At 34.8% G+C, this 25913-nt stretch overlaps 2 protein-coding genes and 1 long non-coding RNA gene across 3 annotated transcripts in view; 2 read left to right on the forward strand and 1 right to left on the reverse strand.

Annotated features, from left to right (window-relative positions):
• Nucleotides 1–17169, reverse strand: part of LOC150099593 (uncharacterized) — a 29928-nt gene extending 12759 nt beyond the window's left edge. Inside the window, exon 1 of the long non-coding RNA XR_016549328.1 lies at nt 17034–17169. This is a non-coding gene — a long non-coding RNA (uncharacterized LOC150099593). The remainder of the gene's footprint in view (nt 1–17033) is intronic.
• On the forward strand, nt 1003–14677 carry LOC150099594 (uncharacterized). The gene is made up of 6 exons (XM_090403835.1): nt 1003–1182; nt 5195–5250; nt 5573–5680; nt 6070–6102; nt 12623–12667; nt 14387–14677. Exons 1-6 carry the CDS (start codon nt 1095–1097, stop codon nt 14453–14455), a joined length of 399 nt encoding a protein of 132 aa, XP_090259961.1. The 5' UTR covers nt 1003–1094; the 3' UTR covers nt 14456–14677.
• A 6457-nt stretch (nt 17170–23626) lies between the features above and the next one.
• LOC150099595 (general transcription factor II-I repeat domain-containing protein 2B-like) lies at nt 23627–24388 on the forward strand. Its single transcript, XM_090403468.1, has one exon. It carries the CDS (start codon nt 23627–23629, stop codon nt 24386–24388), a length of 762 nt encoding a protein of 253 aa, XP_090259594.1.
• The last annotated feature ends 1525 nt before the right edge of the window (nt 24389–25913 follow it).

Raw genomic sequence — 25913 nt, forward strand, 5'->3', positions numbered from 1 at the left:
GTGGATGCGAGAATAATGAACATCATTCTGCTTTGTAAATAATTATGTTCTCTTTGTCAGAGAGAAGTAGAATTTGTGAAAGGGTTATGAACGTGAATTATATCATTTTTGGTTAATCTCAGCCATATATATGAAATAGTAGTTTGTTCTTATAGTTTTCTTCTTTTCAATTTCATCATTCATGCGTATCAAGGATTTAGGCCTAGCGTGGCCTATTCCGGCCTTATAATTCATCGTTGAATCGTTCAAGAGGACGTCCTGGTTTTCTTTTTCCTAATGGCTTGTACTTTAAGGCTTCTTTTGGTAATCTTTCGGTTTTCAATCTTTGAACGTGTTCCATTCATTTATGTTTATATTTTATAATATTTTCTATTACTGATTCTTGATTTAATTTTTTCATAATTTCTTTGTTTATTTTGTGATCAAATAGCGTATACTTTGCAGTTTTTCTCATAAACTTCATTTCTGCTGTTGTTAATCTTTGTCTTTTTGTTTATTGTCCAGATTTCACTTCCATCCATTAAGACCGGTAGGGCTAATGTATTGTATACTTTTAGCCTGGTTTGATTTTGAACTAGGTTTGGTTTAAATATAGAGTTAATTACACCTGTTATTTTTAATATTTTGCGGTTTTTACGTTTATATATTTTTCATTTTCATATGTGATCATACATCCCAGGTAGTTAAAGGAATTCACCTGTTCTAAGATCTTCTTATCTATTACTATCTTATTTCTTGCTGGATCTTTTCAATTTCATTTTATAAAATTTTACTTTTCATTTTAAGTGTTCAGAACGAACGATAAAATATAACATTTTAATGATTTCCGTATACGCCCTTATAGTAATACACATCTCTGAGATGCAAACAGTCATTTCCTGTTATTAAAAATCGAATTTCTTCTTATCTGCAAAAGCCTTCTGTTTATGTGTACGTTTTTATTTTATTTCCTTTTAAGAGGAAATAAAATTTACAGTTTCCCTTTGAATATTGGCCATTAAGAGCTATTTATATAACGAATTTCTTCATAATTTTCCACTGTTGTGGCTCTCGTTTCTTGTTGTACGTTCTGCTTCTCCTGAAGGCGAAGGAAAATGAGGATCACTTTTATCTTATTAGCATTTCTGCCACTTTTTTACTGTGAAACGGGAAAAGTTCCCTATGGATATGAAAAGATGTGCGGTAAATCTTTCTTAAGTTTATGTTTAATTTTATTTTGATGGATATAGAAAAATGGAATATGACGTTAGTAAATAATATTTTATAACTCGTTGTTTTAAATTTTGCTCAGTCTTTTCAGAGAGAATGACCCATATTTGTTGTTGCGAAAATACACGAAGTTCCATAAATTATTTTGTAGTGTAAATGATAAAATCGTAGCTGTCTTGGGCTATAGAGCAGGCCACTTTGTAAGAAGTAGGCTTATAAGTTAAATTTCGTGGGGTTTAAAATGAAGGAAATCAATTAGAATACTTGTGTAAAGCTAGTTGAAGTAAAAACCTTGAAAAAAATATAAAAGGTCTTAATTGTCGAGACAAGACGGTTGTGTATCATATGGCAATCTACATACAGTTATAAAAATACATGTACATATATCGGTACAAATATGTAAAAGGTAAATAAAAATGTAAATGACAAACAATTAAAGTAAAACAGAGGCAGTAACACTTTTGGCAGACAAAGCACTTATAACTTAATATCAAGTTCTCTGATCCAGTCTATAACAGGCGGTGTCGCCTCCAGGAACTCGCTTCTTTGACCCGTATATGCTTGAAGACTGCACTCAGTGGAAAGGTGATGGATTGGTTGATTCACGTGTCCACCGTCACACTCCGATGAGGGAATTTTTCCCCACTTGTACAGATAGCGTGCACATCTTCCATGGCCGATACGAATTCTGTTCAGTTCATGTCTTTCGACTCATTTCCATACCCGGTATGTTGAGGCAGCGCCTACTAAACCAAATTTCGAATTGGACATTAATATTTATGCTCCATACACGTTTCCATTGATCTTTGGTATTAATGTTAGTCATTCTCAGATGTTTAGCTTCACAGATAGGGGCTTTCTTGATTTCAGTCTGTTAAGCTATAGTTCTTATATGTCGTTGTGTATAGGCAGTTCAGTATTTCTGAGTATTTCGTCATATTCTCGTAATGGAGCGTTACATCTTCGTAGATTTGGTAGTAATATGTTACTCATCATTGGAAGCCAACAAATACGAGTTGCTTTAATATGGGTACAGATATAAGTTGCATTGTGGTGTTAAGCTGACGGTCAATTAGTTTAGTATGACAACTATTGAGTCAGACTGGAGCACAGTACTCTGCCACCGATAAAACCAGACCGAGCGAAAATGTTTGTAATGTGTTTGTTGCTGCACCCTAGGAAGTGCCACATAATTTCTGAATGATGTTATTTCTAGTTCTTATTTTTTCAACTGTGTTTTTAGCGTGTTTCTTATATGCTAGAGTACGGTCGAGTGTAACTCCTAGATACTTAGGGTATTTATTATGGCGTAGGACTGAATTTCCAAATAGGATGCTCAACTCGTCTTCTGCCAATTTATTATTGAGATGAAACTCCAGTTTTACTTTGCTTTGGTTTTAATCTCTATTTCTTAAAGTAATTATGCATGGAGTTAAGGTCATTTGTGACGCTTTCCTCCTTCCCTATTAGTTCTCTATTTCTGGTGGCTAGGGCTATGCCGTCCACATAGCAGAATTTTCTAGATACTCTATCTGGCATATCGGCAATATACGTGTAAGCTAAATAAGAGACGGGGGTAAATACTGAGCCTTGTAGTAAGCTGTTGTTACGTTTCTTCTGGTTACTCATGTTTTCTCTAAGGACAACATGGAAATATCTATTGCTGAGCATATTATTAACAAGTTGTATTGTTTTTCGACACTGTAGTACCTTCATTAATTTATGCAGAAACCCCTCTCTCCAGACAGTGTCGTATGCGGCAGCTAGATCGGGAGAAACTGTAGACGTTTTTAGATTTCGTTGAAAGCCCGCTTCTATGTATGACGTAAGCGCCAAAACCTGGTCACAACAGCTACGATTAGGCCTAAAGCCTGCCTGTTCAAAGATGATGTTGCTTATGCGGTTATACAATAGTCTCTCCAGTAGCTTGTATGCGCAGCTTCGTAATTCGATTGGTAGTTAAAGTTGTGGGTCTTCAGATGATTTTCCCGGTATTGGAAAGAGCTATTATCTCTTAGCTTTCTTAAATTCGTTCGGTAATACGCCGGTGTTCATTATTTCAGAAAAGAAACTGGAGAGCAATTTTTTAGTGTTTTTGCCAGCATGAATAAGAAATTCCGGGTGAACTCGGTCGATCCCCAGGGTCTTTCCCGTGTTTGTATTGGCTTATGCATTGTTGATTTCCTCGTCGCTCAAAACGTCTCGCATATTCTGATTCATCTTGATTCATTCCATTTAATTCTGTTGCTTCTCTTTTAACTTCGATGGAATGATTTCTGTCACGTTGGCATCTCTAGATTTTAATTATATGATTAGCAATTCGGTTTGGTGTAACACCTATCTTTTTAGTAGTCACCACTGTGGCGCCTCCTAGCTTCCGTAACACACTCCAAGCAAGCCTTCCTAGTGGAGTGCCTGAAGTCCAGACTCTCAATTGTCTTAGTCCAGCATTGTTGTCTTGCTGCATCCAATTCGTGAAGGATATCATTTGCAATTTCCAAATAACCGCTCTCCAAAATTTCTCATACAGTTATTCACTTAATTAGCTCCATCCAGAAATATATCCCTTTCTATAGCCCTTAGGAATACGATTTTAACTATAGAAATGACAGCTCCTACAAATCGTTTGTAGTTATTGGATACAGGAGATATGAATCGAACACACTTGTCAAGGTCAGTGACAATTTTTCCCAATCGGCTCTTCGAAAATTCCATCTCGGGTGGGGAAGTGACCGGACAAGAGGTGTTTTTATAATTACATCAAGGAGGACCGGCAGGTCTTGGCTGTGAGGGAATTCATTAAGAACTCTTCTTTGTGTAGGTAGAGGTCCATTTATGTTATTATAGGTTACGAAAGGTAGCACGCTCTTTGGCATCAAAGATCAAGTTTATATTGAAGGCCTCAGCCCAGTCGGCGAGGGCTTTAACGCATTCATCATTCTGGGCATACTTTATAACTCATGATGGTTATTGAAATCTCCTGCATATATTGTTGGAAGATTCAAAAGGGGAAGGGCTTGTTGAGGCCAATGAACGATTGGTGGTTTGTAGACATTAACAAGCTTCAGTTCTCCCTGCTTCGTCACGACTAGGTTAATATCATCATTATCATTACGACGCAGTAACAAATTCGATTTGCTCGATGTTGTTACGGACATGTATGTCGCTAAGGCATACGCATGATGGCATAGCGACATATGACATAGAGGGAGAATATACGGCTACTAGTCAGTAGCCGTATATTCTCCCTCTGCAATTCTTCTTCAGTGACGACATGTGTTTCATGGAGGAGTACGGTGTCAATATATTTTGGTAAAGAAGGAATTGAAAGGTATTCGTATTTTGATTTGCTAATTCCTTAGATGTTAAGATGACGAGATTTCTAGTCAATTGGTTTTTCAAATGGATCTTGTAAGGATCGTTCACTTCTGATTACTGCATGTAGTTAGCAGCCAGGAGATACGTGGATAGACTGGCTGCCATGATCACTCTCTCTCATTTAGCGTTATCCATGCACAACAAATAGGCGAGCTAGATTTGAACCCCGACGAGACGGTATGTGATTTTAAGCGATCATGAAAGATAGCAAAAGGTGAATGTAGAAAATACATGAATATAAATAAAATTAAAACCGACGAAGAAAAAGATAAAAATTAAAAATGATTTACAGAAAATTTTGGGTTTTGAAGATACGGAGAAAATGAGAATAAAAATAATAAAAGAAATCTATTTCAGTGTATGCACAATAATATTTTCGATTTTTTAATCTTAATTTTTTTTAATTTTAAATAGAGCAGTTTATGTAATATTTTATAGTAATAATCTGGTTAAGCTAAATAAATTCAGCATTTTACTACATAATTTTAGACAAACTTTCTTTTGCTTTATAAATTTGGTAGAAAGCACTGTTTTCATACTTTTCTTTTCTAACTCAAAGTATAAAATATATTCAGGATAATTTATTGTTCGGTAATTTTATTCGTAGGAAATGAAATCATGAAATCAAAATTTGCTCATTGCTTAAGCCTAACAACTGGAAAGGTATGTGCAAAGAGTTTGTGTTTCTTATTCACATATTAATTAGTGGGGATTCAATTGTCTTACTCAATAGGGTCGGGGGAGAAAAGGGAGGGAACTCCATACAAATAAATAAAATTGAACTATAGAACTTCTAAGAATGTATACGCCTTTTTATTTCCCCAAGGGATAGGATATCACTTGTAACTCTAGATTTTTTAGATTATTAATACTTCTTTTTTCTCTTTTGCATTTTGTTATGCCTGGAATATTCAGTTTAGTATATTAAAGTTGTTAACAACATGTATTATTGTTTCATTTTTTAAACGACATTGGTCTTTTACAGTTAAACCCAATTGTTGAGAACTGCACTTCTGAGCAGTATCCTCAAGCAGACGATAAGTACTTGGAGTTCGTAAATGGATTTTGCAATGGAGATTCTGCACACCAAGAGGTACTGTTTGTTTCACTTAAGAATTAATTTTATAAATCAGAAATCAACTCTGATTGAATATTGAAAAATTGAAAGTTAATTGTCCACTTCCTGTTTCTGCATTTGATATTCATCTTATACTTGATTTCGGATTGAAAACCTAATTAAAGTTGATTAACTTTATAAATACAATACAATATTATTATATTATAAGAATAATATTATGCAAAATTATATTGTAGAGTTTCAGTGTTGAAAACAATTAAATATCGATTTAAAGTATAGCTTTACATGGAATGAAAGAAAACTTGGAAATGAAAAAAAAAATAATCACGAACAATAGTATTTTCCTTGGTTCATATTTCTTTGGTATTATTTTACTTTTTTATACGTTTGTATTCATTTTGCAGGTTATGGAATGCGCTGTTACGAAATTTGAGCTGGTAAGTACCTACTCTTTCTATGAAACTACAAAATTTTTACTATCACAGATATTCTTTGGGATACAAGCTATGCCTCTATGATATATTTTTTTAATTGTCATCTCTCTGTTATATTACATAATACATAAAAAGTTGTATATAAACAATTACAAACTTTCCTATAAATGGTGATGGATTCTATACCAGCAGGGGGAACGAACTATTGGTTCAGATCTACAGTAGTCACTGACTGGTGTGTGTGTGTGTGTGTGTGTGTGTGTGTGTGTGTGTGTGTGTGTGTGTGTGTGTGTGTGTGTGTGTGTGTGTGTGTGTGTGTGTGTGTGTGTGTGTGTGTGTGTGTGTGTGTGTGTGTGTGTGTGTGTGTGTGTGTGTGTGTGTGTGTGTGTGTGTGTGTGTGTGTGTGTGTGTGTGTGTGTGTGTGTGTGTGTGTGTGTGTGTGTGTGTGTGTGTGTGTGTGTGTGTGTGTGTGTGTGTGTGTGTGTGTGTGTGTGTGTGTGTGTGTGTGTGTTTATCAGCTGATACCCTAAATGGTATATAAGAAACTTGACATTTTGTACTTGCAGGTCACTAACTTGACTGTAGACCACACAACGCTACTTATAACAAATATCGATCAAGAAAGATCAGTATTGATCATTCTTGGTCCCGAATCCAGTAAAATGTTTTTATTTGAAGGAGATGATGAATGAGGAGACCAACGGATTTCCAATTTCCGGGATAAAATAGCATCGCTATACCGTTGGGTCATGGAAACTCGATATAGGAATTATTTTCTTGATTTACTTAACCAAAAATTTGAATTAATTATTTTTTCCATAACGAGGACATTTGGTGACGTCTCCTATTCTCATAATTCAGTGAAACATTGATATCTATTTTCCCAGTAGTTCACTCATATATGAAAGTTCTTTGTGTGCATGTGATCGATTCTTGAGTGAGCGTACGTAATATATCTGAACCGAAGAAATTTAAAAACAACAATAAAAGCGTGATTGTAATTAACCATCACGCATTTTGTTGGGTTTACTTGGTTTCTAAATTAAAATGGCCACTTTAGAGATTCGAGACATGATTTAAGAAGAATCAGGTATTCTTCTTGGAGTATATTATAAGTTAATTGTCGATTGATTATTTCTGATAAAAAGAGCAGCAACTATATTCTGAGTGATGATCCTCTAAAATCCTTTGTCTGTAAACGTATTTATCCTTTTAAGAAAAAAACTGACTGAAAATTAGTGACATTTTTTATTAGTTAGTGTACCAGTTATTTTATCTGGTTTATCCAGATGAAAGAACAACACTTTAAGAACAGGATTATATCAATTATCTCAAAAGTTTAACTTGGAATTAGTAGCTTCCAATCTCCCCGTCACTCAACAATACATCTTATTACCTATATCACCTATTTTTCTATAAATGCTAGATATCAGTGAGGGAAATCTTTCACCCGTAACTCTTATCTTTCTACAGTATTCGTGAAAGTTTATTTTTGTGAGTCGCATCCAGCGAATTTTGTAAAGAATTACATTGGTTACATTGGAAACTTGGGTGGTCTAAAAACATTTAATCAGATCTCTGCTCTGGATAACAGATATGGAAACTTTAAATGCCACTTCGGTTCTACAATAAGTACACTCATTTTTCCTTATAATGGGTGATAAAACTAATCTACCATGCAAAGTCTTTCGAAAGCGTATATATCACAGTGGGTGAGAATACTTAGATCATTTGGTTAAAGAGACTCCACGCAAGTGCATTTTAAAGTAAATTCTTATGGTACATGTTTACACACATACTGGCCATTGAATTAGAAGCGTTTATTCAATGCCATGGTGGACCTCTTTTAGACGGAATTATAGAACATACTCGGTTTGGCATAGATTCCACAAGGTGTTGGAGTACATCTACGTCTACAATATACCAGGCGTTCACCTGACGGTACTTTAATGACTCAGATTTGATGGAAGAGGACATTGCTCCCGGATCTGTTTTGCTAACGATCCTGCAAGCATAACATGTCACTGTCATGCTCTCTGGATCACTGCTGAACAATCCTTGTGTGACTGATAGTAGCATTGTCGTCCATAAAACAACCGTTTAGCCTGCTGGAAAAAAATTATCATTGCAGGACAAACTCAATCTGCAACAGCGTTCAGATATTCCTTGGAGGACACCTGATCTTCTAGCACTATCATGTTAATACCGATCCCCCCTTCAATTCCCTAAGTACAGTTTGGTGAGATATGAGTTGGGAACAGCAGTCCTCGTTGCTTTGATGAATTGCTGCACATTTGAAGTTTCCTTTCAAGCCATTTCAGACGACGGAGATCTCGTTCCAGACAGACATCTTAGGATCGGAATTACGCTTTTTAGACATGCAATGTGGCTTACTTTTCCACAGATTAAACACCCTGGATATATTACGTTTCGAGGAACCATTCTGCTGTTTTCCAAATCGTGGCTGAAGTTGACCGTCACCCAAAGTAAGCCTCTATGGAACTCTACAAGATCGTTTGTTTTTTCCATTGAGATCACCACTGTTCATAATTACTGACTAGCACGTGGCAACGGTTACACACATCTGGTGACGCAGACGTCACCGAGTATTTTGCATATACGATGCGTAAGTGAGGTTTACGTACATATGCATAGTTAGATATTCACATTCAGCGTCAATGGACGATGTCACTTCTGTACTTCATAGGTTTTTTGGAGTGAAGTCCTCCGGTAGAAGAAGTGGTACGGTCGCAGATTTACTTTCCATATTGCGTTAGCAGGCCACTCACAAACATCCGTGCACATGAACGAATATGTACATCTTCATAAAGGTTTGTAATTCAGTGACTGATATGTGTTCTTTCCTCCTTTCGTAATTAATCGATGAGTTTCTTCCTTGCATGTTTAGTAAGATAACAAGATTTTTAATTTTTAATGAGCCAGTAGTGACATGGATATGGAATCGAATTTTTTTCTTTTGTTTTTACTGCTCTTCATATATTGATAATACCTCGTTACTACAGATCCCAACAAGACTTCATTGCTTGAACTCAACACACCTTTTTTTTATTGGGAATGGTTTTAAAGTGCAGTCAAAAGATAAAAGTGAATTACAGTCACTTTTATCTATAATTAATTACTTTCTATCATTAAATGTGGTTAATTGAGATAGTTTCCTTCTATGCAAATTCTCTAGTTTTGGCTAAAAGTTTATAATAACATGGTAAGGGTAAATATTATTCATGTGTTCGTTTTTTTAAAAGAAAAATGTATATTCAATACTTTCTTTGGGACGTAGTTTAGGCACATGAAAACCTGTCTCAAAAACTGTCCTGTTTCTGTTCAGACCATAAAACCCAAAATAGGAGAATTCTCAAAACTCACAAAGCAGAGAATATTGTGTCAGAAATAGCGTGTTTTTAACCTTTCTCTTGTCTCAGAGAAAACATTTCTTCATATGTGTTTCAAAAACACTTTACTGCGGAGTGTTTGCTTATCTTAACATCCCTGTGCACTCTGAAATATTCTGTGTACACACTCTAATCCTATTGCTTTCTCCATTCTATCTTATCAGTGGTGTCAATCATCGAGTAAATCTTGTATTAGCAGCAAATCACTTTTCTTGATAAGTTTGATAAATTAGGTCATTTCTACCAAACCATGGTGGTGGTGATGAGGAGGAATTTTCAATAGAGTGTTTATTATCTATTTTGAAATTAAAACTCCATTGAAAACCCATAATCTAGAAGGCCATTTGAGAACAATACGCAAAAAAGAAATCCTTGCTATTCAGGCTTTCCATAAACTCGCATATGTTCATATTCTTAGTTTTTCCATTCACTCCGTAATTATTGGCCATGGCGAATTAATGTAGCCCACTGATACTCTCTGTTGCATACTCTATGGACGAGTATTTTATGCCTGTTCATCTGTGTGTTTTGAAGGACGAAAAGAATTGGAAGTTTCCTTGCAAGCCTTCTCAGATGATAGAGATCTCGTTCTCGTTCCTTCTAGTTCCTGACATTTCTTTCAGGAATGAGATGATTTCTGGGCGTTTATCCCAGAAATCCGCGTTTCTGGGATAAACCCTCCACTGCTGTATGTGAGGAGGGTGACATCTTGTTAAGATAGTTTGATTCTCACGCTAAGGTGTCTGTTGACTTCTTTCCAAACTTATATATTGGCAATACTACATGTAATTCAAATACAAATTCATCTAGTCGTAGTATTGTATCACGTGCTAATCGACAGGTACAAGGAATGTAATATGACGGACAGAAGGTAACGATAACCAGTTCCTCATGTCACAGACAAGATTCGCACCCCGGGGTTTTACAACCAAACTACTTCTCTATAACAGATGAGCTATAGAGAGAGATAAAATCTTTTACCTAATATATTTGTCCTCCAATATTTTAGGCAAAACTCCCTATTCAATCCCATTAAGAATATTTATTTCGAGAAAGAAGAAATCTAAAAACAGAAAATACGTACACGACCTTTTACTTCAGAGCCTTGCCTACAACTAACTTGGCGTGCAGATGGTAGCCACCACATAATCCCATTGGTCGCGCGATGTTGAGAACTTCTGAAATTGGACCCTTCCGATTTCTGCTAGCATGTGAAACACAATGCATAAGTCTGTATTACTGCATTCGTCACTCAACTTGATTGAATGAATGATATTTTTCGATATATATTTTGGTAGATTGCTTGTTTATTGCATTTCATTTGAGAAAAATGGCAACCCATTAAAAATTGTGCATTGCTGTGTGAGTTTATCATAGTTTCTAAGTAAAGAAAAAGCCTTCTATATTTTCTCGTCATATTACCGAAACACCTTATTCACTTTCGACTCTAAAGAGTATTCTCAGAGAACGTTCTAAGTTTGAGCATTATCAATACAAAGAGCCAACAAGTTTCACTAGCCACTGTCTAGCATCTTTAAAGCTGTACTGGTGTGAAAATAAATGCATCGAGTTACATGAAAACATACATTTTAGTAACTGCTAGGCCGTTACATTTGATAATTCGTGTTTGATGGCGTGCATGTATTTGAATGCTTCAGTAAGAATACGGTACATGACCACGTGTTATGTAGTCTTTCGCACATTGCAGTTCTGTTGAGCTGAGAGAATTAGTGAGCATTATCAATATTTTTTTTTCCTTTTTTGATGAAACGAGTAGTTATTTTATCATATCTGAAATATATAGCTTACCACATTCTGATGCAAGCTTAAGAGAGTAAATCGTTGAAATACCTTGTTTTATTTTATTTCATTTATTTATTTATTTATTTTTGACTCCCACTCACGAAACATTTGGAGAATTTTACCATTTTCAAAGTGTTAGATGATTGTTTGTCAAAATCAAATCCATGACTATAGTCTTATTATGAATATTTATAGTTGTTCTCTGATTTTTGGCGTTTGTAATAATCAATATTGTTCATTTTGAACATATTAAAATTTGTGACATGAAAAATAATTAAAGCAAATAAATCATTATTAATTAAACACCGAACTGCAATTCCTAAATGACACTAAAAATTACATTTCCTAAAATGCACAATATATCAAAAATTATTTATAACAATTTAAAAAATAAAACATAGAGATTAACTGCAGCAATTTAAAACAAGAATAAGAATCGTTACAAAACAAGAATCGTTACGTCTAAAAAGTCAAGAGTTATTTTGATTTAATAAGGTTATCATGGTTACAGTCGACTATAGAAAGTAGTCATTCTACTTCAATAACGGTTATTGCGTTAGATGTGCTCTCTGAAAAAACATGAGAAAAATGTTAACTCATATTCGTTCCTACAAGGAACTATTCTCTAGAGAATGAAATGAATAGATTCAAATTCATAAAATGCATTTCATGAGGATTTTCATCAATATTTCGAATTAAATAAATCATCTAACAACATTCATTCCTTAAGGTCAGGCCATTTTTAACCCGAACTGACTTTTTGAATTTTGATGGAGTGTCAGTCTTCACGTAACCTTCATTGATTGCTGGTCCAAAACTATACATAATTCAAAGTCAAACGGGAAGAAGGGTACGGCAGACAATTACTGCCATCTCGTGATCCCAGAGCCTCACACCTGTCTTTTCATTTTTCACTCACATTTTTTTCAGATTGCTGTCTGAAAATATGGGAGTTCAAGGACGCTTGGCACTAACCTATTTGCTTGTGCCAAGGGTCGACTAAATGGGAATCGGTTGAAAATGGAATAGAAGAATTTACTCTAAAATCACACTTTGAACCATCTGTATTTTCGATGAGCTAGAGCTATGGAAGCAAGCGCAGTTTCCATTTGGGATCTATTCCAACATATTTCTTTATAAAATTAATATTATTAATTGATTTACAATTAAATCAATTTTTAATCAAAAAACATATTGTATGGAAATAATACCATGATAGCAGAAATTAATAATTATTTATATTTTATGTAGAAATTTGGTGCATTCCTGAAGTTATTCTCTTTACAATTAATATTTTGTATATATTTCAGGCATCAGTCGGTGAAGATAACAGAGCAGATACAGGTGGACTTATAGTAAGTATATTCAATTAATCATAGTGTGCGGGCGCGGCTGTGTGTTTCTGGGGATAGGGCATGCGTGTGCTCATTATACGAGAGAATCTGAGCAGGGTAGGATAAGTTAATAGGCCTATCCATTCGTCAAACTGTTGACAAACTAGGCCATAACGACTCATCAATAAGTGATATAATAGTGAATTGGAAGCGCAGGGAGTGGACGTCCAGCAGTGGATGTCCCACCACACGTATCGAACGTGACCGTAGGAAGTTACAAACGATAATATGAAAGAAAAACAACTGCCATTCATTGACTGAGACATTCAATGCTGAGTTACAGGCATTCGGTTAGAAGAATCTGCACAAACATTCAGAAGCGAGGCTCACAACATGGATTTCCATCGCAATATTCAAGTCTAACGTTACCCTGACCAACATGCAGGTTCGCCTTCAATGGTGCAATGACCGTGTCCAGTCGGGTGTGGAAGATTGGAAAACTTCCATTTCCTACTATACGACAAATCATGTTACACCTTCTTCGGAGCAGATGGATTGGAATGGGTGTGGAGGATGTCAGGTGAACGTCTCTTACCACAGTACGAATCCCGAACTATGAAATTCGGAAGTGGCTGTGTGATAATATAGTCCCGTGTTTTTGGTTTGGCCACGGACCTCTGTTTGTGAGTATCTGTTTGTGGTCCACAAACATTAAACTCTGAGAGGTATCTGAACATTCAGGACAATGACACGCTTTCAACTTTGTGACGTTTCTACGGAAATGACCATTGTTTCTTTGAGCAAGAAAATGCATCATGTCATAAGACAACTTGCGTAAGTGCTTGGTTTTTGATAGGAACTTTACAACATTTGATTCGCATCCACATAGTTCTTATCTGAACCCTATTGCATATCTGAGGGATGAACCGGAGCATCGTCCGAGGTCAAGTGACGGTGTCCCACAACAGTGCAGGACCTCTTTACACGAGTACAGGAAGAATGGTCCAAAATTCTTGTTAATTGCATCGTACAGTTGTGAAAAGAATGCCGGCAAGATTGATGCAATCATCGCAGGGAAAGGAGGGTGACATCTTGTTAAGGTAGTTTGTTTCTCACGCTAAGGTGCCTGTTGACTTCTTTCCAAACTTGTATATTGGCAATACTATATGTTATTCAAATACAAATTCATCTAGTCGTACTATTGTATCACGTGCTAATCGACAAGTACAAGGAATGTGATATGACGGACAGAAGGTAACGATAACCAGCTGCCAATGTCCAAAATTCTTGGCTATCCAATATCGAAGAATATTGTCGGCGATTCACGGAATAATATGGTTATGTCGTTCAAAGAATGGAATGAAACGGGGAGGAATGTCATTCGCAGGGTGCAAATGCCCCACTACGCTAATAAATTTTCTTGGGGATCGCAGAGTATCCCGTATTGTGGAAATGATAAAACAAGGCTGGATGGACTAATCAGTCCATCAGACTAATCAGACTAATCCATGTTAGACGATTTCGTTTATTCAATATGAGCTTTAGATTGAAATTTCTTTTGTTAGTTGTTTTTTTTTCTTTTTATTGGAATATAGGATTGAGAATAACATTAAAATTCTGGTAGAATATTGACATAAATAGCTATTATTAACTACGCAATGTTAAGTTAATAAATTAGATATACCTTTTATCGTACTGTATCATAATGGGGAAAAAATAACTATATGAATTTTTTTTCAGCGTTGCCTGGCTGAACTCTTTGAAGAAATTGAACCAAGAAATAGTAGAAACTCAATTAAAAAGAAGTAACTAAAATTTGAAGGTACGAAAATCTGTAGTAAGAAAGAAGAAGAAGAAATTATGGATATATTTGAACAGAAAATATCAATGTCGTTATTACAGCTTCTTACATTATAAGCGCTTGCTAAGTTTTATATAAGATAAAGGCTTGCATATTTTTAGCCGTTTATGATGATTACATGATCAGTTTTTTAATTTCTTTTCAAATAAAGTTCTTAGCTTAGTAAATCATTTTAGGAAAGTAATTACTTATTTAGTCGACTCGGATAACATGATCACAGTAAACACGGCCCACGTTATAACACTAAAGATGGATAACATGGTGAGAGTAGTATGTGATACTAGGATGAGAGTAGAAGGATATCCTGATGAAGAACGTTTTCAGGCTGTACATATAATATGCATTCAAACATTACAATAGTTGTTTATATATCTATTTATATTTATATATCGATTCATTTCCGATCAGTTGGATCAGTAAGCCATACTCTTCTCAGTATTGACTATGCTTCAAGGGATTTAATTTAAGAGATGTTTAAAAATTTTAATAATCTAGCAACTTGTCCGGAAGTTTAGTTCTCTGTACAGAGTTTGACTATTAAAGTACCATGAACATTTTTACGTAACTGACTGGAATATATAACAGAGTTTCAGATTAGCAGCTACAAGCCAAAAAATCTGGTCCTCTCATCTTTGTTTACCACACTCTTACGCAATTTTCAGGCGAGACCCTTTCTTCTTTCCACTCCTGCACTGTATAGATAAATGCCAGCAGTGTCAATCCTATAAAACTCTTATAAAATCTAGTTCACCTATTGATGCAGGATGGTAATCTCGTAAGCTCGTAACAATGATAATATTTATTATAAATTATTGTGGCAGACAAACCAACACCAGTTGTTCGTTCGGAGGTGTGGTGAGGCAGTGACCACGAAATAGTTTCTGTGTTCTGTATTTGAGCAAGCTCTTTTTCCTTGCGCTTGGTTGATGGGGTTAAAAAAAAGGTCTATTATGAGTATTTTTACACATCATGTTTACGGATTAGTCTAAGATTTTGGATTAATAAAAGCCTTCAATTACTGCAAATCTATGTTTTCTTCGAAAGGTTTCTTATAAATCTAAAAATGAACAAAAAAGGAATTTTCTATATTCCATCTATTTTAATTTTTTTTTCTTCGATTTTTGCATACTTTATTCTAGAAACAAACCACACAACATATCCGATCCAGTTTAGGCCGCCAAAAAGCCATAAGGTGGTTTTACATCGGTCTCTTAATTGCATCTATGACCTAAGGCAAGCACGAACATCCGAGCAATATGTAGAATGGGAACTCACAACCGTTGGATGATTTCAAAAAAACTGACAAGGGTCTAATATGTGAGTGGAATTTCCAATTGTCCAGGAGAATGCGAATACACAAAAAGTAAAAAAAAAAAAAGATACCAATAACTTTTGACTCATGTTCGGACAATTCATTCAATCAACCCAGACAAGAAGCCCACAGACCTCCCATTCTATATATTAAAGACATCTCTGAACGTCTGGCAAAAAAGAAATTATCAGACAATATCAAGTCATTGCTAACAACAAACGCATTAACCAAATTCAATATTTCCTACCTTCTTCAAAAGAAAAACAATAAATAAACGTATCTCTGAACATCAAGACCATATCCGACTTATAAAACCTCACCAATCTGGCCTTGCACAACATGGAATTGAAAATGCTCACCACAGGATCAGATGGCAAAACGCCAAGTTACTACGTAGATCACCATAATAAACATGAACGGTTATATAAAGAAAGTGCTGAAGTCTTACTTCATAGACCTAATTTACTAAAAATTACTGTCTCACTATTCCAAAACTTTGGGAAATTGTTATCCTCAATTATATTCAATGATGTATCTGCTATATTTTAATTTCATTTAATTAATTTTAATTTCAATTTAATAGTTCTTAATTCATGAATACGCGACTGTAATACTAGAGGGATTCCAATTTAATAAAGAGCACAAAGGTTTTATTTTTTTTAATTCAATTTCTATGGTTGTTCGTCAGTTGTACTGATGATATCTTATGATACATAAGACGAAATATGTACATAATAAAAAAAGTTATTTACTGTGCCATACTTGTTACTCTATAGTTAAGTTTTATGTAGTTTTGATGGGGAAGTAATAATTAAAGTAAGAACTTAGCAAGACGGGATGGATTTATTGAACCATAAGGAAGGTGATTACGATCTACGGCATAAGCAGCTTGTAAATGTACCATAATACAAGAACTGGATGACTGACAAATTAATAATACATGGTATGCGGTTAATCGACTTTTGAAGGGTTCTGAAACTTACTGATTTCCGTGAGTGAAAAGAATTAATCCAAGGGGTATAAGAGAACTATGCTCCTAATCTGATTGCAATATAATTTTACCCTCAACACAAACCATTTACCACAAAGTGATGCTGATTTTCAATAATATTCCTGTTTTTATATTTTAAATAATTAAGATAAAATAAATTCTATTATCAAATGCCTATAATAAATTATAATGAATATAAAAGCATATTGAAATGTTTACTTACCGCAAATAACTTGAAAGTGCATGGAAAATGTCTCATATTAAACAGACCCTATTCAGAGCTTTATATAGCTCGATATAACAACTGGAATGCCAAGAGAGACCAACTAACGCATGTGCAGATTAACCAAACAAAAAGCTAATTTAATTCGAAAATACGTCTATATGCGTTGTATGATGGACAAAATGCGTTAGAATAGACAGACAAATGACATTTTTATGTGTTGCAGTTATGATAAAAGAGCAATAAACATAAAGTACCAATTTCATTTATCACACTAATTATGATATTACACTTACTGGAGCGTAAGTATTGACACAAAACTGTTACACAACTCGAGAATATTGAGTTCATCTATGCGATAGGGGACCTGGTTCAATCTAATCTCCAGAAGCAGAAATTGCATCATGAACTTTATGTACGAGAAAGTATTGTTATGCATAATTGTGTTCCTATAATGTATGTAATTTATCTGAGAAATAATAAAAATGTTAAAAAATAAAAATAAAATATTATTATAAAAACCTCCATAGAGTCAAAGACTCATCGTGGGAGGTCCACTGTTATACACACAGTTTATCATACTGTGCCTTAAATATATTCACTTGTCTCTGCACACACACACACCCCACTCTCGGGCAAAGCATTCCAATCACTCACCACTCTCCATGAAAAAAATCTGCTCTTCACTCCCTTGCTCACACCCTCCTTATACAGCCTCCAGGAATGACCTCTTCTTCTCCTGCTATCCTCACGCATTCCGTGCAAAACCTCCCCGACATTAATCTGATAATAACCTCTTAACAGCTTATATGTCTCGATTATAACCCCCCCTCTTCCTTCTATCCACCAATCTCTGCAAATTGCATTTTGTTCATCTGTCTTCATACTCTACATTCCAGAGAACAGAAACCACCTTAGTTAATCGTCTCTGAACATTTTCCAAAGCAATTTCATCTTTTTGAAAACCAGGTGACAAGATCTGTGCAGAGTAATCCATATGTGGCCTGATCAAAGCCTTATACAAAGGAACCATAACATATCAAAGGAATCCTTACTTACTCTACAAGTCAATGTCCTCCGCATCATTCCCATTATCCGTTGTGTTGTCTTCGCTATTTTAGTATCATGTCCCCGAAATTTTAGGTCCTTGTCTACAATCATTCCCAGAGCTCTCATTTCCTTTACTATTCCAATATGCAATAACAAAGATGACATATATGATTTTCTCAAAAAGATCAATGCCTTCCATCATTCTATTAAATTCACTTTGGAACTTGAAAGAGAAAAACAACTACCGTTTTTAGACATCTTAATCAAAAACAAATTGACGGCAGTATAAATCTATCGGTGTAGAGAAAACCGACCAATACAGGTCGCTACCTACGTTTCAACTCCTCCCACCACATCTCACATAAACTCAGCATTGTACACATGTTAAAGAAAAGAGCTATTCGCATCACAACGGACAACAAGCCCTTCAAGATGAGTTAAAATTTATTTCCAACAATTTGTACTTGAACGGATATCCAAGAAGACTAGTCAATAAAATCCTTTTCTCTGAACCACCACAAAGAGAACAAGAAGATATTCAATATATAAAAACGATTGCAATTCCGTTTGTAAGTGGCATCTCCAACAAACTCGCCAATCTCCTCAAACAATATAAAATAAGAGTAACATTCAAACCAATAGAATCTATTAGTAAACTACTAAGATCTCCAAAAGACAACCATCCTTTCTACAAATATGCTGGAGTTTATAATATTCCATGATCATGTGGCTCTAGTTACATCGGACAGACTTCGAGAAGCCTCGAAATCAGGAAAAAGGAGCACATTGGCTATGTCAAAAACAACAGACAGGACATTTCTGGCGTATCGTCTCATTTCTCTACAACTAACCATGTCATAGAGTGGGACAAAAGCTGTTCCCCTTAATAGAGGAAGATTACCATTCAAGAATTTTCAAAGAGGCAGCCACAGTCGCCCGCTCTACTGTCAACCTTAACAGAAATCAAGGCCTAATACTTCCAGAAATATGGAAAACCCTAATCAGAACCTTAAAAACGGAAGAAATGAACATTAATACAAACTACAGAAAGTTCCTCAGCAACAGCTAGCTGATCTTGTACACGCGATACGTGTTTCACTCACGTTCGATACTATTTTATTTGTAAATATTCTAGTCAGTGTTTTAGTTATTCTTGTCAGTTTGCAGTTACGCATAATTGTGAGATTGTTTAAATCTCTATGTAATCCCTGAAGATGCCAACAGATAAGTGTGGTGAAACTAGTTGGTTCAGTTAATAAAATTGATCAACACTTGATCGGTAAACCAAAAAATATTATTATTTACTAATTTATGATCAAGAAAATAACCTTCATGATGAATTTTACCCTCTCTCTGCTCTTTTGGAACTTGCCCCAGTGAGAGACTCGTGTTGAAAAGATATACAAAAGCTGTTGTTAACTCTCTGGCACATTCCCTCAAGACGAATAGTGAAATAGCATCAAGTCCCACAGCCTTATTTACATCAAGTCTATTCAATTCCTCATATACCTCCTGTTCACTTACTAACAGATCCTCCTCCTCCTTTCCCACCGCTTTCAAGTTCTGCATGATACCACATTCACAAGAATGAAATACCTTTAGAAATTGTTCACTAAATATCTCAACTATATCCTCCACAGTGGTTATAATTCCTCCGTTTTCACCAATCAATCCCATCCTACCATAATCATTCTTTCTTCTACTGGCGACATATCGAAAAAACTCCTTAGGATTTTTTTTGGCCGGTTTAGCTAACTGCTGCTCATACTGCATTTTTGCTACTCTTATCAAGCTAGTCACTTTCCTCGCCTGCTCTTTGTACTTCTCATGCAACTGGTTGTTATAAATACTCATTTTGTGTTTCTTCCATGATAACTTATTCTTCCAGATTGCATACCTTATCTCTTGATTCATCCATTTTACGCCCACTTTACTTACCTTCTTGACCCTTGGAATACACTCTGATATTGTCTCCACCAAATAGTTCTTAATTTCTTAATATACTTAATTTTTATTTTTTTCACAGGAAGTAAAAATCAGATGAAGGGAATTCTTGCCATTGCAAGTACTATTATCATATCTACTACAACTGCCTGTTCCTAATTTTTATTAATCTCTGCAATATTTCTTATTTTAATAATCTGAATACCATTCCAAAGTATACCTTTGCAAAGTTCAGCGCTGAAAGGCTGAACATGTAGTTCACTTCATAAAATAATTAGATATAAATAATCATACAGCTTTTAATCTGAACAAAGATATATTTAATTTATTTTAATTGATAATTAAAGAAGTTATTCAAACATATTTTAAGACAAAACATTCAATCGGAGGTTAAAACATACACAGATAAAGAAGGTATAAAGTAATAACGTTTGTGTTTAGTTTTTTATCAACTTATTACCATTAATATTTTGTTAACAGAGACAAGGGTATCATGGTAGTGTACTATATACCACGAAAAATATAGAAGATTATTTCAAAATGGGGTAGAATTCAAGATGAAGACATTTAGAATAGAATTGTTACGACCAAAAATATTATTTGAAGGTATAAATTTCGATTATTATATTCACGCTGTTTATTTATTTTTCAATTTTAATATGATTTTGTATTCGTGCGCGCGCGCGCGCGTGAATGACGTTAGTGATTGACGTTAGCGAATGACGTTAGCGAAAGACGTTAATGATTGGGATTCTGCACCTACAAATACCATTAAAAATTCCTCGCATTTATTTCAAATGTTTCCGGCATATATATACATAAACTGCAATACTGCCTTCATGCCTTCATGCCTTCATCCCACCACTTCCCTCTGTGGGAATTAGACCACTCCGTGCAGTGGTCTAATTATCTAATTTAAAACAATCGTCTAATTTAAAACAATCGTGGTGTAACCTCGCCGAAGTTTAATTACGAAATAGCAATTCATAATTTTTCTTAATTTAAATATTAATTATTTATTATCTTTATTTCTATAATACACACGCTATCTGTTAATCGAAGGAGTTCATTAGATCGATTTTAATGATAAAAAGAAGCCTCCGAATTCCACCATGCTAAGATGATCAACATTACTGTAGTGCTGAGTTGAATGTATTGGCCCAGGGGTCGGCAACCTGCGGCTCGCGAGCCACATGCGGCTCTTTGGATGTGAAGCTGCGGCTCTTTAGTTCCATACACAAATATTATTTATTTTATCAAAAAAAAAAATTTTTAAATCGTTCTGAATCGATTAACGAGGATTAGGCACCGATTCTATCTCTCAGCCACTTATACTCGCTTTTCACCGCACCCCTATCCCGTGACACGCATCGTCACTGTCGTCAGTCCGTCGGAAGCTCTCGAATGACGCCGTCGTCGGATGTTTCTATGTAGGTTTTAATTCGCTTTCGACGCAAGACAATTTGGCGTCTTCACCAGTGCTTTGGCTGTGACGTATAGTTTGTTGTTTCAAGTAAAAGAGTTAGAAGCGAATTATCTTCTCAAAGTTATGTATGTACATATATATATAATAATAATAAAAAAACCGAAGTAAAGGTAGGTAACATAATAAGTATTATATTTTTAAAATACATATTATACATATTTTTTTCCAAATAAGATACCTAACTACTTTTTTGAAGTCAATAAGAATTGTCAAAAAAGAAACAAAGTACTACTGTTGGATATTACAGCGAAAGTGTTTTTATTAAAACATATAATTAATAAATTACCTATTTTATTATTTATCTATTTTATAGCTTTTATTATTTAAAAATTAGCGTTAAAATAATAATTATAAGTGTAAGTACCATAAATTGTTATTTAATAAACCTATTTTCGAACTCTGAGGATCAAAGTAGGTAGGTATTTGCAGTTTTAGATTGTTTATATGTTTGGCAATTTTCATTGATTTCGGCATAGCTGGGCATAACACCTTTACTCGTAAACTAAGTATCTAATATTTGCCAAAATTAAAAAAAAAAAAAACTGAAATGTGCAGACTGCGCCGTGATAAACACGTTTTGACAAGTCCGTTCGTGCCAGTTTGCGATCACCGCACACGGGAGGCGACCACAGATGCGACGAAACTATATACTTATAGTCAATCAGTACGTGAGAGAGTGAGACAAACAGTGTTTCGTGTCTAAATTATTTATTTTAATAATTAAATTATTAGAGAATTATTTATTTTATTTAGGTAGGTATTTTTAATTGGGAAATATCGTTGTTAAATGTTTTTTGATAAATTATATTTCATTATGCCCAGCTTCTCGTATGTATTTACTTAGGTATACGTTGACATAGTAAATAATTGCAAAACTTGTCATCTGCTGTTTTGGATACCTAAATAATAATTTTAAAAATTCTTTATACAGCTTCACCGCAAGCATGGCATCTACAAAAAAAAAAGAGAAGAACTGAAGAAGAGCATCGAGAATTCAATCGGGATTGGACGGAGTCGTTCGCTTTCATATGCAACTCAGATGGCCTTCCGACTTGTCTCATTTGCCACGAAAAACTCGCACACAATAAGAAATCAAATTTAGAGAGAGACACTTCACTAAAAAACATACTCAGTTTGCTAGTAAATATCCAGCCGGCGAAGAACGAAAAAAAACTGTCGACGAGATCCAAAAACAAAAACAGCAATCAAGTTCCATGTTAAGTAACTGGACGCAATCTACAAGTAATGTTAATCTGGCAAGCTTCGCGGTATCACTAGAAATTGCAAAAAAAGGCAACCCATTCACAGATGGTGAGTATGTCAAAGATTGCTTCATACGTGCATCTGAAGAACTGTTTCGTGATTTCAAAAACAAACCAGAAATCTTGAAAAAAATCAAAGATTTGCTACTATCCGCTAAAACAGTACAAGATAGAATAGCTAAAATGTCTTCAAATGTAACATATTTGCAGGTGGAAGATATTCAACCTTCTTCTGCCTTATCACTTGCTATAGATGAGTTTTGCGACATAAAAGACACGGCACAAGTTGCCCTTTTTGTCAGGTATATGTCTTACCAAGGTCCAAAAGAAGAACTTCTAGGATTGCTACCGCTCTCGGGACAAACTAGAGGGAAAGATATAGCGAATGCCGTGCAAAAATGCCTTGAAGACAATAAGATCGATTTAAATAAAATCGTTTCAATAGCAACTGATGGAGCCAGAAGTATGACAGGAAAAAATAAAGGGGCAACAACGATTCTTCAGAGCAAAATAAACCACGAAATTCTTACGTTTCACTGCATAATACACCAAGAAGCGCTTTGTGCCCAAACATTTCCGGCCGAAATAGTTGAGGTCATGAATTTGGTAATCAAGATTGTTAACAGCATCTTGTCAAAAGCACTCTACCATCGTCAGTTTAAAGAATTCTTAAACGAAATGGAGCTCAGTATTCCGACCTTCTTCTTCACAATAAAGTGCGATGGCTTTCCAAAGGTAAGGTGTTGAAACGTTTTGCTTTGTGCTTGAATGAAATAAATACATTCCTAAATGAAAAAGGCATTAATCACCCTGAATTAGAGAACGACAAATGGTTGCAAAAATTTTACTTTATGGTGGATATCACAGCTAAATTAAATGAGTTGAATCTAAAACTGCAAGGAAAGGGAAACCCAGCCTATGTTTTGGTAGAAGAATTGGTTTGTTTTGAAGAAAAATTAATTCTTTTTGCAGAAGATATTCAGAGCGGTAAATTACTTCATTTTCAATTTCTAAAGCAATATCGCGATAAAATCAGTGCAACTGTTGACACGAATTACTTCAGCACAGTTATAAAAAAAATTAAAGATGAATTTGCTGACAGATTTGAGCAATTCAAAACCACTCTAGCATTTATAGTAAATCCTCTCAACACAAATAGTAACGAAATCCACATTGAGCCATTTGGAATTGATACTGGATCTCTAGAAATGCAATTGATCGATTTAAAAAGTAAAGCTTTGTGGAGTGGAAAATTTACAGAGTTGAAAAGCAAGTTGGAAGAGTTGGAGGTCCAGAAATGTATGTACGTAACGCAACAAAAGTGGACAGCTTTAAAAGAAATGCCGCGATTTGAGGCACTTATATTCGACGCATGGAATAGTCTTCCAGATTGCTACAGTGAGGTGAAGAAGTTGGCATTTGGAGTGCTGACTATCTTCGGATCGACATATTCGTGCGAGCAAGCGTTCTCTTGCATGAATATAATTAAAAGTAAAGTAAGAAGCCAACTAACAAATGAAAATTTAGAGTCGTGTTTGAAACTTAAAACAACAAGTAATGAGCCAAATTTATCCAAACTTTCTAAAACCATGCAAAACCAACGCTCCCATTGAATTTGTTTGCTCAAATGTATGTTATTGTTTTTTTATTTTAAGTACAAGTTACATTGTTTAGTAAAGTTTAAATTTTCTACTTGAATAACCATGCAAAGCCATCGCTCCCATTGAATTGGTTTGCTCAATTGTTTGTTATTGAAGTACAAGTTAGTGTTGTAAGTAAATGTTTAATTGTTTTAATTTTTTACTTAAATAATAAGTAATTATCTAATAATGCCATATATATATTATCTAATTTGTTGTGAAAAACACTACTTATATATGAATAAATAGATATTTTTTCTTATGAATAAATAGATTATTTTTTTTTATCAAAAAACTTTATTTATGCGAGTACTATTTATTGTTGGCAAGAAAAAAATTTATGGCTCTTTGAAAACTTTGAAATTTTGTAAATTGTAATTTTTGACTCTTCCGACTCAAAAGGTTGCCGACCCCGGTATTGGCCGGATCAAACGCTTTGAGATATAACACGTATAGTGTGAGAGAAGACACGAAAGTGTTATTAGTATTAGAATGAGAAAGTACAGATAGTGGGTATGTTTCCGTGATATGATAAAGGGTATCTGTGAAGGAAATCGAAAATAGCAATGAGTGGATTTTGTAATTGCATAGATAAACATTTTTCTGCTGTTATGTTTAAAATGTAGAAGTAGGTTTTAATAAGCATAAAGTATTTGTACTCAAAAATGTTGCTAAGGCGATTTCAACTTTGATTCCTTATGTTAATGGAAAAAATAAATGATGTTGTTGATTAATGGGTGAGTAAATTATTTCAAATTTCCTCATCTTGTGAGAACAACAGACTTTTGATTTTGAGATATTTCAGGCAATTATGTAACAATAATTTTATCATTGGGATTTATAACGCCGGTTACAAATCCCAGAACATCTTTCATAATTGTCGATACATCAAAAAATTAGCATAATTGCGCTTCGTTCTGTGTTTCCCTTAGCGAAGAACGCTGTAAAGAGCCCTATTTTGATATTGACAAAATCTCTCTCTCTCTCTCTCTCTCTCTCTCTGGTATTCGAGTTTGAAGTGGGAAGAAAGTGAAAGCAGATGACTCTTTATAAGGGTCACTCAGGGAGTTTTAGTGATATTGAAGTGAGTGTTATTTCTGACACCTACTTGCAGACGAATATTTTTGAGGTTCTTTCATACGATTTTGCTAGAACTGAATGTGCTATATCTGACTTGGTTTCTTTGAAACATCATAATAATTTTTATTTATGGCGAAAAATAAGCTCATTAGAAGTTTGCAAACATAATGTTTCTGATTTTCAATGTTTTAAAGAAAGGGGGATTGTTATTACGGGGACAATGTGATTACTCTCTCTTTTTTGTAGATAGTTATGATTCCAGCGACAGTTGTAACTCAGTGATTAACCTATCCTCCTTGTTGCAGTATATGTTTGTTCCTCAGGACACGACGGTTGGCAGATGGTTTGCTTTCGGTGAAGAAGGCAGAATTTGGTTTTTCGAGGTTTAATAAAAAGCTATCGTTGAAGTCTCCGTAGT

The sequence above is a fragment of the Typopeltis vanoorti genome, chromosome 14 (genome assembly GCF_054136105.1).
Source record: "Typopeltis vanoorti isolate ZY-2024b chromosome 14, IOZ_Tvanoo_1.0, whole genome shotgun sequence".
NCBI classification, from domain to species: Eukaryota; Metazoa; Arthropoda; class Arachnida; order Uropygi; family Thelyphonidae; genus Typopeltis; species Typopeltis vanoorti.

Bases quoted from the DNA above. Each gene is read 5' to 3' on its own strand.
- LOC150099594 (XM_090403835.1), top strand. From the start codon at position 1,095: ATGAGGATCACTTTTATCTTATTAGCATTTCTGCCACTTTTTTACTGT. The intron at 5,681-6,069 runs GTACTGTTTGTT...TTCATTTTGCAG, and splicing joins GAGATTCTGCACACCAAGAG to GTTATGGAATGCGCTGTTAC. The intron at 6,103-12,622 runs GTAAGTACCTAC...TATATATTTCAG, and splicing joins CTGTTACGAAATTTGAGCTG to GCATCAGTCGGTGAAGATAA.
- LOC150099595 (XM_090403468.1), top strand. From the start codon at position 23,627: ATGGTGGATATCACAGCTAAATTAAATGAGTTGAATCTAAAACTGCAA.